Source organism: Copadichromis virginalis, linkage group LG15 (assembly GCF_057382275.1).
Source record: "Copadichromis virginalis isolate Kocher_CV1m ecotype Utaka linkage group LG15, C_Virginalis_male_GT1.1, whole genome shotgun sequence".
NCBI classification, from domain to species: Eukaryota; Metazoa; Chordata; class Actinopteri; order Cichliformes; family Cichlidae; genus Copadichromis; species Copadichromis virginalis.
Genome location: NC_140632.1, coordinates 12,061,147 through 12,078,578, shown reverse-complemented (window position 1 = coordinate 12,078,578; position 17,432 = coordinate 12,061,147). Strand labels below are relative to the sequence as shown.

At 43.5% G+C, this 17,432-nt stretch overlaps 2 protein-coding genes and 1 non-coding gene across 4 annotated transcripts in view; 2 read left to right on the top strand and 1 right to left on the bottom strand.

Moving 5' to 3' along the window:
- Positions 1-554: 554 nt before the first annotated feature.
- On the top strand, positions 555-3,300 carry LOC146691900 (uncharacterized). Its single transcript, XM_085431927.1, has one exon. It carries the CDS (start codon positions 758-760, stop codon positions 2,993-2,995), a length of 2,238 nt encoding a protein of 745 aa, XP_085288053.1. The 5' UTR covers positions 555-757; the 3' UTR covers positions 2,996-3,300.
- Positions 3,301-3,738: 438 nt separating this feature from the next.
- On the top strand, positions 3,739-4,031 carry LOC146691899 (signal recognition particle RNA). Its single transcript, XR_014915418.1, has one exon.
- An 885-nt stretch (positions 4,032-4,916) lies between these two features.
- The window catches only part of akap12b (A kinase (PRKA) anchor protein 12b), a 53,902-nt gene continuing 41,386 nt past the window's right edge, over positions 4,917-17,432 (bottom strand). Inside the window, exons 1-3 of one of the 2 annotated variants that reach the window (XM_085431926.1) lie at positions 16,169-16,448; positions 8,118-12,446; positions 4,917-7,271 (exon numbers count right to left, since the gene is read on the bottom strand). In XM_085431926.1, coding sequence (XP_085288052.1) covers positions 8,122-12,446; positions 16,169-16,193 — 4,350 coding nt within the window. In that variant the 5' untranslated portion in view covers positions 16,194-16,448 and the 3' untranslated portion in view covers positions 4,917-7,271; positions 8,118-8,121. Of the gene's footprint in view, positions 7,272-8,117; positions 12,447-16,168; positions 16,449-17,432 lie in introns of those variants that run through there. The other variant, XM_085431925.1, reaches the window with a different exon arrangement.

Below are 17,432 nucleotides of genomic sequence, written 5' to 3'. Positions count from 1 at the left end.
TACAGTCTCAGATCAACACAGCCCTGCCCTTCCCATATTAGATTCTTGATGAATGTGTGTTGTTGTTATTCAGCATGGTTCAATGTACCCCTTTTTAACTTTGACCACCCGCCCCTTTAAACCTCTCTGCACGTCCCTGATAGAGACAGGTTTTAAAGACTAGAAATGAAAACATGTGAGTCCTGTCTTTAAATAAAAATATATAATTCCCTATATTCCTATCTATTCTTGACATTGAAGCTTTACTCTTCTTGATATTGTGACAAAATACTCTTGGGTTAACCACGAGCTTTCTAAAAACTTGCATATAACAATTGTGCACCATTCATTCCTCATCTTTGCTGCCCATCATTACAACTTTGCTAATGATGGGCAGCAGGTTAGTGTCATGATGTCACCTCAGACATAGTTAAAAGCCCTGTTAACGTAGCTGCTTCTCGCCGGGTGCGGTGGCGCGTGCCTGTAATCCAAGCTACTGGGAAGCTGAGGTTGGAGGATCGTTTGAGCTCACGAGCTCTGAGCTGCAGCAGGCTATGTCGATTAACACAAAATAATTATCCTCATTCAAAAGTCATGTAAGAACCTCATTGGCTTACGGAATGTTGATGTTATTTAAAAAATTCATACAAAAACATGACCTCATTCTAGAATGTCATGTGACAACCTCATTGGCTTATGGAATTGTGATGTCACAGGCTTCTGAATCCATAAATAGGGGTGAGGAGGTACAACTTTCAGTCCGTTATTTGCAGCACTTATGTTAGCAGCATTCAAACGTTCACCAGTAAAGCATTTTCAAACATCTGGATACTTTTCGTACTCACGGTATACAGACTCCAACATGTCTCAGAAAGAGCAAGAAAGACAAGAAGCTGACCCCAGCTCTATTCCATGGTATGAGTCCCTAGACCCTTACATCAGCTCTCTTCCTTGGGATGAACAGGTGGAATTAGAGGAAAAGCGATTGGAAGAAATGGAGAAGGAAAATCTCATGAACAGAGAAAAGATTAAGATCCTGACAGAAGAAAATGAGAGAAAGAGCGCTGAATTAGAAAAATTATCCTACCAGCTTCAGGAAAGGGAAGGTATTATTGAGGAGAAACAATGGGCTCTCCAAGATAAGAAGAATCACGAGCTCCAAGAAAAGCTTGATGAAGCTCTAGAAAAAATTCAAGATCTGCTCCAAAATGAGAAAAAAGAGAGCATTAAAGGGGATAAAATGCTCAAGAAGAATCAGGAGCTCCAAGAAAAGCTTGATGGAGCTCTGGAAAAAAATAAAGATCTGCTCCAAAAGGAGAAAAAAGAGAGCATAAAACAGGAAAACATGGTCAAGAAGAATCAGGAGCTCCAAGAGAAGCTTGACGAAGCTCTGGAAAAACTGAAGGAAATCCACCAAGAAGAGAAGCAACAGTCCACACAGCAGAGAGACATGCAGAGCAAACTCCAAGCCATGGAGGAAAAATACAAAGCGCTGCAGGTGAAACATGACAAAACTCTGCACAAAAGTCAACAGTTGCTTCAAGACAAGAAGCAAATGGAAATGAAACAGAAGGAAATGGACTCCAAGCTTGACGAGATGGAGGAAAAACACAGATCGCTCCAAATCAAGCTTGAGAAAACAGTGCACAGAAATAAAGAGTTCATTCAAGAGAGAGAGCAACAAGAAATGCTGGAGAAAGAAACAGACTCCCAGCTTGAAGTCTTGGAGGAAAAACTGAAAATGCTGCAACTAACTCTTGAGGAAACACTGCTCAAAAATAAAGAGCTGCTTCAAGAAAAAGACCAACAGAAAATACATCAGGAAGAAATGGATTGCAAGCTGAGGAACATCGAGAAACAAAATGAAGGCTTGCGAGTAATGCTTGATGAAGCTCTGGAGAGAAATAAAGAGTTTCTGCACGAGAAAGACCAACAGAAAATAAAAAAGGAAGAAATGGATTGCAAGCTGAGGCACATCAAGAAACAGAATGAAGGCTTGCAAGTGATGCTTGATGAAGCTCTGGAGAGAAATAAAGAGTTTCTTCACAAGATAGACCAACAGAAAATAAAAAAGGAAGAAATGGATTGCAAGCTGAGGAACATTGAGAAACAAAATGAAGGCTTGCGAGTAATGCTTGATGAAGCTCTGGAGAGAAATAAGGAGAACCTCCAAGAAAAGAAACAAGAGCCCGTAGAGCAGAGAGACCTGCAGAGCAAACTCCAAGCCATGGAGGAAAAATACAAAGCGCTGCAGGTGAAACATGACAAAACTCTGCACAAAAGTCAACAGTTGCTTCAAGACAAGAAGAAACTGGAAATGAAACAGAAAGAAATGGACTCCAAGCTTGACGAGATGGAGGAAAAACACAGATCGCTCCAAATCAGGCTTGATAAAAAAGTGCACGGAAATAAAGAGCTTCTTCAAGAAAAAGACCAACAGAAAATACAACAGGAAGAAGAAAAACTTCATCTCCAGAGGAAAAATCAAGCACTCCAAGAATTGTATAACGAAACAAAGTACAAATCAACTGTACTGGAAGAAGAAAAGAAAAAGCTGGAAAAACAATGCTCAGCGATGCAGAGTAGCATCAATGAGATGCTGAGAAAAAATACCGAACTTGAGGAACTTTCTAAGACCTTGAAGTACAAAAACACTGAAATCCAGGCGCAAAAGCAAGAACAACAGAAAACACATAAAGACCTGCAGTGTAGACTTCAAGAAATCCAGAAGAGAAACCAGCAGCTGGAAGACATGCACACAGATGTGCACAAGGCAAAGCGAATAGAGGAGGCAACAGTTAAAGAACTGAAAGACAAGCTTAAAGAAAAACAAGAACAATTAGAAGACATGGTGAAAAGATGCAACAAACTTGAGAAAGAAAACGCAGAAACAATCGATGAGCTGAAAACCCTCATCATTGAGAAAAAAGTGCTGGTGGAAGAGTATCTGAAAAAGAAGAAAAAACGCTTCCACTGGTTCTGGAGGAGGGGCACTGCTGCTTCTCACCTGATGTAACCTCGTCTTCCTCCACCTCTATTCCATCTTCATTTCCCCCCTTCCCCTCCCTCCTTTTTCTTTTTTCACCCTCACCCCCCGACCAGTCCCGGCAGTTGACTGCCCCCTCCTGAGCCTGGTTCTGCCATAGGTTTCTCCTTTAGGTGTCTTTCACTTTAAAAGGAGTTTTTCCTATCCACTGTCGCCTGCTGCTTGCTCAGAGGGGATTGTTGGGGTTTTCTCTCATCTCTCTCTTTCATTCTTTCTATCCTTTCCCCCCCTTCTGCCTTTTCCTTTACCCAATAAACACAATTGCCCACATTTTACATTTGTTTGAAAAATGTCTTCATTCAACAATAATTCATCTTAGGTATAAAAACAAGAAATAGGTAATAGCTGCATGTGTGTTTGTGTGTGTGCATAATATACATACTTGTTTCCCAGAAAGATTTAATACTAGATGGATAGAGACAGGTTTTAAAGACTAGAAATGAAAACATGTGAGTCCTGTCTTTAAATAAAAATATATAATTCCCTATATTCCTATCTATTCTTGACATTGAAGCTTTACTCTTCTTGATATTGTGACAAAATACCCTTGGGTTAACCACGAGCTTTCTAAAAACTTGCATATAACAATTGTGCACCATTCATTCCTCATCTTTGCTGCCCATCATTACAACTTTGCTAATGATGGGCAGCAGGTTAGTGTCATGATGTCACCTCAGACATAGTTAAAAGCCCTGTTAACGTAGCTGCTTCTTGCCGGGTGCGGTGGCGCGTGCCTGTAATCCAAGCTACCGGGAGGCTGAGGTTGGAGGATCGTTTGAGCTCACGAGCTCTGAGCTGCAGCAGGCTATGTCGATTGGGTGTCCGCACTAAGTTCGGCATCGATATGGTGATCCTGGGGGAGCCTGGAACCACCAGGTCACCTAAGGAGGGGTGCCCAGGTCGGAGACGGAGCAGGTCAAAGCCCCCATGCTGCTCAGTAGTGGGATTGCACCTGTGAATAGATTTTGTAGAGCAGCCTGAGCAATACAGCGAGACCCAATCTTTATACACATCCTTATACCTGTCTCTACCTCACACAGCAGCCTCATCAGCACGTCTTGGTCTTTTTAATTCAAGTCCAAAACACTCACAAATCTGCTGCTCTGCTTGTCCTGCACCACCTCCACCTGCAGGACAGCTGCAACTACATCCTCCACCCTAAACATGCCACCGCCCAGCAGGTGGAGACAAACTCAAAGTAGGACATTTATTCAGGTGAATTTTTGGTTTCATATTTGCATCTTATAACCACAGATTTGAATGACTGTCTTGTAAAAAGGTTTATCAGGAGTTAACTGTCCACTGAGGAATTATCTTTTTTAAAGGCACAAATATAACAATATGTGATTATTATCTAACAGTATCGAGAAAATTCCAGTCAGCTCGCTCAAATATTGTATTTAAAACAAGAACTATCATAAGGTGAGGTTTTTGATCATTTCAATCAATTTCTCCCTCTTATGAGTCTTTCTTTTCTTTTGTCCTCTTATGTATTCATTTATTTCTGTTTTTTACTTTTAATTTTCTTTCCTTTTTCAAATTTAAAGTGATTTGTAGTCATTTAGTAACTATAATCTGTCTTATTTTATCCCACAATTTTTTTCTGGGTTCAGTCTGGTATGGTGCTGTCACAGTGCAACAATCTGGTAGTCATACCTTTTTTTTTCAGTAGTGCTTCCTTGGTGTAATGTACCTCAAGTAGCTTCGAGAAGTATTGCTCAAGACCACTTTAAAAAACACAGCTCCTTGGAAGCAAAATCTAAAGAAATAAGGGGTGGCTTAAGACTTTTGCACATTATTATACCAAAGTGTATTTATGCACTCTTCATAATCACTAAATATTGTTGTTACCTGATGGTGAGTCATCATGATTTAAAGTATTCACGTTACACACCGTTTTTCTCTAACTTTATTGAATGAAATATAGAAGTTTCTGAATCCTTACTATTAACAGCTTGGGAAATATAACAGACATGCTACATGAATATTATGCTAAATGCCTGCAGGTTAATCGTTAATATTACAACAATATGATTTAAGTACATACAGTAGGTATACAATCTGTACAAATGTTAACAGGTTCACAGTTAAGAGTGTTACAAAAAGCAGGGAGGACTGAAGGTGGGCGGGTGCCCCTAAATGCTTAATATACAATATGCTGCAATAGCAAAAGTCTTTAGTCTGCCTTTTTCTTTTTAAATCACTTATTTTAAATAAAGCAAATATCACTAATGTAACAGGCCCTCTGGGGTCAAAGCAAAGTGAAGTGGTGACCTAGATAATGGTCCAGACTTCCTGATCCTTGACTTGTTTGGCAATAAAGCTGAGTGAAAGGGGAGCCTTCAGAGCTACTAGCATCACCCACTAAATTAAACTGATTGGATAATAGAACTCACATCTGAAGAGGTTCCTCGTTTTACTTTTAATTCATTGTTCAGGAGTTGTGACCAATAGGAAAGCGATTACTTTGGTGGTGAAACTGCATCACAGGGATGACGCAGATATTCAGAAATCATCTGCCAATAAATCTCCAAAAGAGGCCCCGACTTTTGACTCGGTTTTGAGTTTTGATGCCCAAATCAAAGTAGCTGAGTAGAGGCTTTGGGAATCTAATTGGATGCAACTGATTTCCTATCCTGTGAGCAATGGAAACCACGACTCCCTGATTTATCCTAACTTGATTTGGCTTTTAAATTAAGAGTAAAATGAGCTATTGTTTTTAATTTATGGTACCACGCTTTATTGATCAACCTCTTGGTCCACATCCTCCCTTGTGCCAATTTGTTGACCCTGAGCGACCATGCGTGGTGAACAAGCGCAGATCAAGTCAAAACTGGACGATGATGATCTCACATTTTACTAACTTTTAGTTAACATATAGCTGAAGTTCAAAAGAAAATGACACCAATGAGTGAAGACTAATGGGCTGCAGTGCTTTTTGTAGGCAGCAGAGGGCGTTAAAATTTCATTTCAAATGTAAATATAGTGCAGCAGAGAAAGTGTTAAACTGCTTCACATCAATTAGACATATTTCACAGAGAAAGTCAGAAAACAGGGTCATTAAACACTGCAGACAAGTGCAAGTGTTTCATGAATGCGCAAAAGTGCCATCAATATTCTTTGCACTGTTTACTGCATGCCTGTGTCACAGTATCAGATGAGGTGGTTTTAATAGTATTTTATTGTATTATTACATGAAACAATGAGTAACAATGTGTTTTTACAGTAAACCAGGCAGTGATTGTTTTCTTATCGACTTTGAGCTGCATTTTGATCGGGGTGTCGAGTGGCGAAGGACAAACTGTGACAAGAGAATGTGGCAAAAGTCAAACGTGATGCATTTCTGAAAAGTATCATCATACTCTCTGCCCCTACTGCTTGTTTTCTCTGCCAGAGGAATAACACTTGTACCATGGCTTGCTACAAATCCTAATAACCTTTGAAAATGACAGTTAAAGCTGTGATACACTAAGCACTTTTTATGTAACACTTTCACATTTGTTTTGGTAAATTCTGATCATCCAGATACATTTAGTAAGAAATACTGTAGACGTGGGCATCTAACTTTAAAGTCTGCTTTCTTATGTTGCTCAAAAATACCTGTTATATCACAGCTTAATATTAGAAATTAAAAAAACAGGCAACAAAGTCCATACAATAACAAAACAGAGCAAAATAAAGAAAAAAATAAAGACCTAGGAGTGAAAGTAAGAATAATCAAGATATAAATACAATTTACAGGATATTAATCCATCTCGTCACTTTCTAAGACCATCTTACTCTTCCTTCTTTTCACATACACGCACACACGCACATATGCACAGAAACACACTCAGCCGGGTTGCTGACTCTTGCGGTGTGCAACAAGGGCAATGGAAAGTCACTGGGACACTGTAGATACACTGCACTGACTACAAGCCAGATGGGATGCTTCTGGGGCAGAAGACATGCATGAGTGTGTGTTTGTGAAAAGTGTGAGTGAGTGGGTGGGGTGAGGGTGCAACAGTGGGTCGTCACGTTGCGGTGACAGGGCTGCAGGACGGGGTTGGAATACAGGTGGGAGGGCAGCTGGAGAGAATGGCGGTGCTGTTGCTCTTCTCTCTGGGCGGAATGGCCGAGGTCGTTCTCAACATGTTCTCCCAGAGCAGCTTCTTTTTGTCTCTTACTGTCTCTCTCTTTCTCTCCCTCATCACTCATGTCCTGGTCCAGACAGTGCGTCTCCCAGGCATCAGTCGCCTCCTTTCTGCTGCAGTGGAGAAGCACATAAAACATATATTAGGAAGAAGAAATGGCTGGATCTTGTCTTCTGTTATATTACATTAGGAAATAAAATCTTCCGAATCTCATCTTAAAGCTGTGTTAAATGTGGCTGAATTAGCATTAGCATCATATTGAATTACTGTGTTTATCTCCCGTTTCTGTTCCTGTCCAGCCTCTCATTGCATTGCTTAATACATATTTAAGCGAACTACGCCCAGTTTCCCCCTTGTCCTCGTATCTGGTCGTATCAGGTAACATCACACTGTATTTCGAAAACTGTGCTCACTATAAGAGGATAATTCAGTTAAAACTGAAAAGAAAAATGCCTGCTCTTTGAAGCTTTGTAATTGAGTCTAGTAAATGCATACTCCGACATGGTTTCTTGACTCCATACTGAGCCTGTGATAGAAGAAAAACAGAAGGAGGGAGCGGAGGAATCATAATCAGCCTTTCAGCACAAGTTCATCTGCCCCTCACACACACACCACTTCCCTTTAAGACCCCGGCCTACAAAGAAGGGGTCAATGGCGGCATTCCTGCTTTGATATCAAAGGTCCCCTGGTTACTCATAGCCTGAACAAAAGCTTTTTCATCTGGTGAGAGTGCAAATCCCCTCCCCTACTCCCTAATAAAAGCAGGACCCATTGATGTTTTTAAAAAAAAAAAAAAACACTATGAGAAGATTGTTTGATAGGCCAACACAGGAATTTTGTAAATAACTACGCTTAAAAAGAAAAAATCTCAAGTTTTGAGATACTATTAGTACAGAAGCTACTTAAAGTTCTGAGACAGTCAAACAGACAATATAACAGTGCTGAAAGATTAGCCTCACCTGCTCATGATGCTGCTGTGATCTCTGTGGACACAGGCTCGATCTCCTTCACAGCCTCCTCGATCACCTCAATCACCTGCGCCATCACTTCTGCACACTTTGACGGTGTTTTCTCGGCCTCCGATGTGCCAGCTGCATCCTCCACTGCATTTATCGCTTGAGGTTCTTCCTCCAGCACCGGGAGCTTCTCGCTTCCACTGCTCTTGGGTGGTGCGTTGGTGTCTTGAGCTGCAGGACCGTTGCTGTCGAACTCTTCAACGGCCTCTTCTTCGATTGATGGTTCCTCAACCACAAGCGCTGTCTGCAGGACCACCTGGATGGGCATGTGGACTTCAAGCACTTTCTCTTTCTTTTCCTCTGAGGAAGCTTCAGGCTTGGTTTCCTCTGATTGTGATTCCACCTTTTCAGGAGCTTCTTCCTGATCTTTGCTCTGTACCTCCTTGACCTGTGCAGGCTCTTCACTTTCCTGACTCTCTTCCTTTACCTGTCCTGCTTCTTCTGTTTTAAGCGTTTCCTCACTTACTTTAATCTCTGCATCTTGCTTCTGACCCTCTTCTGGTTTCTTTTCCACCTCTTCAAGATTCTCAGTGACCTCGATTGGGATAGCATCAATGACCTGAATGGCAACGTTGAGTGGCTGAGGTGACTTTGTTACTGGTTTTACACAGACGATGGGAACAGGGGTCTCAGTGACAACTGGTGCGTCGGCTGCGATGTCGATCTCGTTTTCTGTTGTTGCTATTGCCTGGACTGGTGTTGGGATGGCAGCTGATGGAGTGGGAGGCTTCTTTGGCTCAGGTACATCTTCTGAAACTTTATCTACAGCATCCTGAATGACAGTCTGAGCAATCGCCATGCTCTGAACCTCAATTTCACTGACCTGTTGGGCTTCCTCCTTGATTTCCTCTGTCTTCTCGCTGGCCTGCTTAGCAAGGCCAGCGAGAAGACTGGCCTTGCTAGTCTTCTCGCTAGAGACAAGTGAACTGATCACTGTCTCTACTATTGGGGTGGCAGCAGCCTCTGCGGTCTTTGCAACCTCCTTCGTGGTTTCCTGCGAGTTGAACTGTTCAACATCGGCTACTTTAGACTCTGAGGCACTTTCTGTGGCCGCCGCCTTCTCTGCTTCCACACTGACTGGAGCCACAAGGACGACTGTATTTATGATAACAGGAACCGCCTCACTTGGAAGAACTACAGGAATGGGCGGGTCAGTCTCTTCTGTGATGGTGGTCTTTGTGGTTTCACATATGTCTGATGACATCTCTGCAGCTGTAGCCTGAAACACCTCTTGTACAGGGATATTTTCTTCAGTGGCAGCAAAGTGCTCCATTTCCTTGGTCTCTACAGTTACCTCAGAGACTTCAACACTTTGGGTGCAGATAACCGCTTCGGAGGTCGGAGCAATGGGACTGACTAGCACAGTTTTAGGGGAGTTCTCGCTTACTGTGGTGGGCTGAAGGACCTCAGACTCCTCTGTGACAGTGTTCACGACTCCAACCTTCTCAATCTCCGGTTCTTGACACAAGCTGGCAACTTGAATAGTTCCATCACTCCCTGAACTTTCAACAGCAACTTGAAGTTCAGTGGGTTCTAGTAGCTGCACTTGGGCCGTCAACACTGGGTCTTCTGTGAATACTGCTTCCACTGTAGGTGGGTCCAACTCTTCCACTGACACCTCAGAGCACAGAGAATCACGGATCACCGCCACAGTCTCTACCAGAGGCTGTGCAGGCTTCTCCAGAGCTACTTTGGCGATTTCCTTGGTGCCGAGGCCAGTGCAGATAGCCATGGCGTCATCGTGAGTATGTGGCTCGAGGATGGTATTTGTTGTGGCCTTGGCACTGTCAATCGGTGGTTCAGGCTCCGTCTTTTCAGCAGCTACCTCTAATCGTACATCTTCTACAGCCACACATGTCTGGGACGGGATTTCACTGATTTGGGACTCAACACCCTGCATAACCTCTTCTGCGTTCTCTGACTTGGGTGTCTGAGGAACAGGGGTGGTTTCAGCAGCTGGAGCTGGATCGACAGGCTTGACCTCAGCGACAGAGAGTCGGCGACCTGTGCGTCCCGGGGGTTTAGGTAGCATGGCTGGGTCCTCAGTTTCATCCTCTGCGATGTCAGTATCTATAGACTTTGGTGTAGCAGCATTCTCTGCTTCCTCTGGGATATCACTCAGCTGATCGTGTTTATCAGCAGCGTCTTCAACATCGGCTGGGATCCAAGAAGGGGATCTGTCTTCAGATGACACCTTAATCTGGACAGGAGCTGGTTCTGCCTGTGCCTCGGGTTCAGCTTCGACTTGTGCATCGTACTCTGAAAGCGGAACCACAGCTGGAGTTTCAGAGTCCTCCTCTCCTGAGCTCTGGTCAGTGGAAGATTGTTTTTCAACCTTCTTCTTCTTGCGTCCTGGGAAGAATTTTCTCAGAGAGAAGGATGACTCATCTTTTGGTGCTTCACTGTCAGACTGGACTTGCTCTGCAGACTCATCAGGCTTTTCCTCACTTTTGGCCTTGTTCTTTGGCATAACCATGCGTTTTAGGGTACCCCAGGTAGACTCTCTTTCAGGGGGGCTGGGCAAAGGTTCTGGTGAAGAAACTGGTTCACCTTCAGTGTCAGTTGCAGCCTCTGTTTTACCCTCCTTTTCTACTTCTGCTGTTGCTGGTGTTTCCTCTTCAATCTTGGTCTCATCATCATCGGAATCAGAGGTCTTCCTGCCCCTCTTCTTGGGTCCACCCATACACATTAGAGCCTCCCAGGAAACAGAGGTGTCCATTTTCTTTTTGGGCTCTTCGGTGCTGCTGAGCAGCTTCTCAGTGGTTTCAGTCTTTGGCTCTTCCTCAGAGGGCTTATCTTCTTTAGCTTCTTCCTCAACACTCTTATCTGCTAATGCAGCACTCTCAGAAGAGGACAGGGTGGCCGACTTGGCTGGCTTCTCCGCAGCTGCTTCATCTTCACTCTCTGATGATCTCTTTACACGCTTCTTTGGCGTCACCAGTTTCTTGAATGAGGACCAGGCCATGATGCCCTCCTTTTTCTTTTCTCCATCAGATCCAACTTCACCTTCAGTCTCTTGGCTAGACTCATTCTGGGTCACCTCCACAGCAATAACATGCTCTCCCGACTCCTCTGGAGATGAGGGCCCACTATCAGTTTTAGGAGCTTCTGCTGGCTCTGTGGAGGCCTGGAGCTGCTCAGCCGCCTGCTCCCCAGACTCTGTGAGCTTGGCCTCAGTATCTTTCTTGGTTTTCGGTTTCTTAGTTGAGAGCTTCTTTAGGCCAGCTCCAGTGAAGAGTTTTTTCAGGGGGCTTCCTTGAGGCTTTGCCTTCTCCTGAGATGACAGCAGCTCAGCCTCAGATGTCACTTCAGTTGGAGCTTTTGCCTCCACTCCTGTGGGAGGTTCAGCTTTTTGCTCTTCTTGTTTTACCTCATCATTAGTTGTTTCTGCAACAGCAGGGGTTTCAGCTGTGACCTCGGGCTCTGGATGATCTTCTGATTTTGTTTCCTGTGGGGTAATCGCTGCCTCTTCCTTGGGCTCAGATTTTTCCTCAACAGCAGCCTCCAACACTTCCTCCTCGGTTTCCTTTTCTGTCACATCTTTGACCTCCTTTTCTTCGACAGCAGTAACAGTTTCCTCGGTCTTAGCAGTCTCCTCCTCAGTAGCCACCTCGTTGACCTCCTCCTCTTTTGGCTTCTTTATGCTCGCTTTCTTTCGCAGGTTAGAGAAAAGACCTCCACTGAAGAACTTCCTGAAAGGGGACATGGCAGCCTCCTGAGGTGGTGAAGTGCTCTCACCTTCCTTCTCAGCTCCTTCCTCCTTGACTGCTTCGTCAACAGCTTCAGCAGCAGCAGCACCTTCAGGCGTGGCTTCAGTGGTTTCAACTTTTACAGTTTCTGTAGTGACCTCAACAGCAGCTGCCTCTGCATCAGCCTCCTTTTCTTCAGCCGTGCTTTTCTCATCAACAGCAGGAGCCTTCTCTTTCTCCTTCTCCTCCTCTTCCTTCGCAGGCTCATCTGTCCCACTGCCCTCTTCTCCTTCTTTATCTTTGACTGTCAGGAGCTTCACAGGGTCTTTCTCCTCACTCTTGTCCTTCTTGAGGGTGAACTTAAAGCCCACAAAGCGGAAGATCTTCTTGAAACCAACTTCACTTGCATCATCAGGTTGTTCCTCCGGAGCCTTCTCCTCAGCAGCTGAAATATCATTTGCATCGGGGGCCTCTTTATCAACTTTTTCTCCATTTACTTGAGGGGTCACTTCATCCTGGATGGTGTCCATGGTCTCAGTAGCGTCCTCCTTCTGACCCACAGACACCCCATCTGGCTGGCCAACTGAGAGCACAAGAGAAGAGAAAGAACTTTCTGTAAGATGTTGATCAAATCTCTCACTGGACTTTACTACTTGTCTCTGTCTACAGAAAAAAATCACAAATAACATTCCCATGACATTGATATAAAGCTACAATAGGCAATATTCAATTTAACAAATTCAGGTTATGTTGAGGAAATCAAATTATTGGCTGAGACAGCATAAATTATTCAGCATTCCATAAAAATCTCTGAGGAGATGACCCAGTAAAAACAATAAAAAGTTTTATATCTTCAACAAAACTCTCACCCCCATCTGCAGAAAAAAGAAGTTAAACAGAAAGCATTTGCAGAGATCATGTTTTACTACTAAATTGCAATCTGCTCCCACTAATCCTTCGCTACGTAAACATGCCAAAGAAATGGCATTGACGTAAAAAGGAAAAGGTTTGACGTAGAAATATAAAGAACAGTGATCCCCAAATGGAAATTGATTGGAAGTGTTATGCAAGCAATCCTTCAACAATTTGCAGATTATTGTCCAGAAGTCTACAAAGCAACTCTGCTATTGTGCAACGTGTAAATAGCATCTAGTTGCCTTTGATGGTCAACGCTTTCCATTATCACGAGTGATTTCTTGGTAGCGATACACTTGCTAGGCAAATGGTGCATGATGATGTAAGAAATGAAAACCACACATGCAACACACACATACGCATACACGCCTGCCACATCTCTGTGTTTTGACAGAAGAAGGCGTGGCGGGTGGGGGGTGACGACGACCTGCCAGGGAGTCCTCAGATCTCAGTGCAGTCTGGGAAACCTCACATCTAACACCCCTAGACTCTCAAAACAAATTCCCAGAACTTTAATGCCTGGATATCAGGTTACATGATTACACAGGAGGGCAGATATGCATTCCACAATCTACACACACTGTGGGAAATATGCCCTTTGCTTGCAAGTCACCAACAAGGCAGACTTTAAAATATGGAAGGAAAACCTTTGAAACATGAAAAATCATATTTCACAGATCAACGATTTACTTCCAAGCAGAATTCAGTTTTCCCATTTCACACAAAAATGTACAACTCTCCCTGCGCCTACATCCCTTTTTCTAAATTATAGGCATGAATTTCAAGTCATCAAATTCCTTGAATGTTTTTTGGTTTTAAAAAACCCAAACAGTTTGTGTTTTTTTGTATGCCAACTTGTTAACGAGGGCACGCCCATATCTTATGCATGAATTTGACTTGAGAGGAATGTGAGCTACGCGGTTCACCATATGTTTAGGAAAAGAATTTAGGATACGCTAAACATAACTAGAACTTAAATCCCAGCAGATTTCAAGAATGCTTATTTGTTTGTTTTTTTCTCAGCTAAACTGTGTCTTGCCTGTGCCCATATAGCATACACAAAACAAACAATACAGTCCTCTACTACCCCCCCTTAGAATAAGTCCCAATCCCCTTGACCCAAATTCCACCACAGCAGGATGGATGGGGACCCACCCCCTTCCCAAGGCACATACGCATTCAAACACAATAGTCTTCTAACCCTCTCTGGCCTCCGAAAATAAAGGAAGGGGGTTGGTCAGCTTTCCTCTTATCAAGAGACACTGGAGCCCCGAGGAAGTTTGAAAATTATTAGGATTTTGCGAACTTTACCCAGCTGATGTAAACACGAATGAAACAGGGAGAAAAAAACAAGCCTGAGTGGTTTCTTAATTACATCAGTGTCACATGGCAGTGGGCTCTCTCTTTCTCACGTAGGTGTGATTTTCAGGGTCCGATCACACCCTTGTTAAACTGGAAAGGCAACACCAAAAAACATCAAAACAGACCAGCAGAAAAAAAAACCCCACCCATGTTAAACGTTTTGCAAATTCAATTTACATATGCTAGCAACAGAAAATCAGTAATAGAGCGCATAATGATGTAGTAAAGACTTTTCCGAGTAAATGTGTATAGAGGAGGGGTCAGACAGTTGGTAAGCCAGGCCAGCAACAGTAGTGTGCATCTACGTTGATAATAAAACAGGAACCATGCTGACTTAACAGACTACTGGCATCTCTCCCCTCTTTTTGATCTCTGTTTTCCAGCCCATAATTTTTCTTATTTCTTTTTTTCCCCTCTAGACACACAACTCTTATCTGGGGGGGAGGAGGAAGAGGAGGGTGTTTAAAGTAACGACTGTACTAGAAAGAATGTGAGAGCGAAGGGTGAGGTGGCTACAAGGGGTGAGGAGGAGACAGTTAAGAGATGAAGGGGCAGAAGTGTGTGTGTGTGTGTGTGTGTGTGTGTGTGTGTGTGTGTGTGTGTGTGTGTGTGTGTGTGTGTGTGTGTGAGAGAGAGAGAGGGGGGGGGGGGTGCATCCAACCCTCTAATTCACTTTAGAGGGTGTCACATATCTCAAACACACACATTCATAGCTGAAATGCTTCTCTCCACTGGAGACAGGCTTTGTTTATGTGTGAGTGTGAGAGCATGTGGCGAGGCGAGGCACTTGTATTAAATATTGTCACTACTGCAAAAAACTGGTTGTTGTTCATGTACTCCACTCTGCAGGGGGTGGGTGTGTCAGTTGGGAGGATGAATAGCAGCTATTCTTTCTATACAGTATGTAAAACATTATAAAATATATGCAAATCCTTGTTATAATTCCTAGTCTGGACCTGAAGCCTTAAAACAAAAGAAGTCAGTTAAACCCAAGGTAGGGACAACCCCGCCCCCTGTCCTCCCAACAGAGAGGAGACTAACAGACTCTGTCTTGCACCCTGCGTCTGTATGAAAGGTGTGGTCAGAGTGTCTCAGTGTCTCCAAAGGGGGGTGGGGCACATCAACAGCTGCATAATTGCCTCTCAGGACAAACCAAAATTAAGCTGAATTAACCAGCAGCGCACAATAGAAACCAAAACCATGGGTCACCATGAAGCAAAACAGTCCAACCCTGCCCAGCCTGAAACATCTCCTGGTTAGATGTCCCAGAAGAAGGAACAGTCCTGGCATGTAATTAATTCCATAGGCCCCTTGTCTCCTCCCTCCCTATATCCTCTGTGGCTAAGTTAAATAACCCCACTGGGAATTGGGATCCCACTCTGATCTAATGAAACACTTCACATGATGGGATGCACGGAGCGCAGCTGGCTGAGATGACGACACACATTAAAAGCAAGGTTTCAAAACATATCTGTGCATGCATCGTTATACATCTCTAATCGTCAGCTGTCTGTGTGAATTATTTCCTCACTAAGAAGTTTGGCAGCTGGTGAGGGATGTATTCTCTGGGATGAGGGGAAGTAGGTCAGTATTTTAACACTTAGAATATTTGTTAGAAGGACTGTAACAGTGTAACAGGATTACTTTACTTAATAAAAAACAAGGCTCTACTGTATAGTGATCAATGGAAGCACCCAAAGTGAAATCACTCATCTGTGTCGGGAAAGCTACAAACCACAATACTCACTTAACCACACCCTCAGGACAACAATGCCTCTGGCCATACTCCCTCATACAGTACAAGAAAAACATGCTTTAGGTTTCGAAATTCCCTCAAATAACAAAGTAAAGCAAAAGCATAAATCACAACATTTAACTTTTAAACATTATCTCATGCAAGCACAGTAAACCAGCAGCCACACCTCTATTTATTTACACGTTTAAGTTGATATAATTGCATCTTGTACTGAAAAAGACCGAATGTGTCCACATGCAATTGCTTATATTCCACTCAATCCTTCTCCTTACCTGTTAACGTAATTGTTCCAAGCATTGGTAGAAGTCCAAAAAATCCTTTCTCCCAAAAAACTTTTAAAAATAAATAAAGATGCAAAAAAAAAAAAACCTGGAGTTCAAAACTATAAAATCCTACACTATGTAGCCTTTTAGCGTTGATTTCTTTCACTGCGGACTAGGTTAACTCTCTTTCACTTGGCTCCGTCCTTATTATTAACTCAGAGGGCAGAAGCTGTGTGTGTCTCTCTCTCTTTCCTCCAGTGGTTCTCAGTCAGTATGAACAGAAATCAGGGCTCCACACACATTTCAATAGTCCCACACACATGTCATGCTAGGACCACCCCTACCTCCCTCCCACCTCCCTTTCTTCAGCTGTTCTGAATGAACCCCCCCCCCCACACACACACACACCACCCCCACCTCTTCCTCCTCCTCATCCTTTATCCGCTCACACTCCCTCAGACCTGAGCGTCCAGCCTGAACAAGTTGAGCTCATCGTGTGACCTTTTGAGGAAGCTTTTGTCGTCCACTTCTTCAAAAAACTATTGTACATGTACAAACCACCAGCGACCCCCACCCCAGTCCCATCTATTCTCCCCACTGTCACGTAGACGCAAACTTTACACACATTGTTTCCTCGGATGGGCGCTCTACAGGTGTCCTCTCCGGCCTTTGAATACCCATGACTGTCTTTTAAGGAAAGACGTGGGTATTCATGGCTATGTTATTTCTAAAATAGCAACTGTAAAACAGTCTTGAGCGCCCCCATCCCCCCTGAATCCCCTCTACTCCACTTCTTAAGGAGGCCACCAGGCTTTCCGTGCAGTGTGTCGTGGCTCACGTCACCAATCATGTAGAGGAATGTTGATGGAGGAAACCCAGAGGGAAATCCAGGATTTAATATGGATGCTAACTGCACTGTATGGAAATTGAGACATCTTAGTACACTGACCTCAAGTATGTTCTCATTTAAAGCACCAAAATCATGAATGGGAACTGCCATCAAGTTCCAGCCTGCCCCCTGTGAATGTTAATGGGGCTCAGTTGCTCCAATACAGACACATTTAATTCGGCTTTTGTCTGTGGGGCAAGAGAGACGACAAGGAATGCAGATAAATCCTCAGGTAAATACCAACATAATCAGATCTGTCACACTTTAACATTGTCCCACAGGAATGTGTGAACTCCACCTTAGCCGGCCCCCCAAATGGGTGATAACAGTAATCAAGCACCGTCTGAAAGCGGCCGCCGAAAATGTTTATGTGCTTGAGGTTTA

Coding starts and splice junctions, on each gene's coding strand:
- LOC146691900 (XM_085431927.1), top strand. CDS start 758: ATGTTAGCAGCATTCAAACGTTCACCAGTAAAGCATTTTCAAACATCT.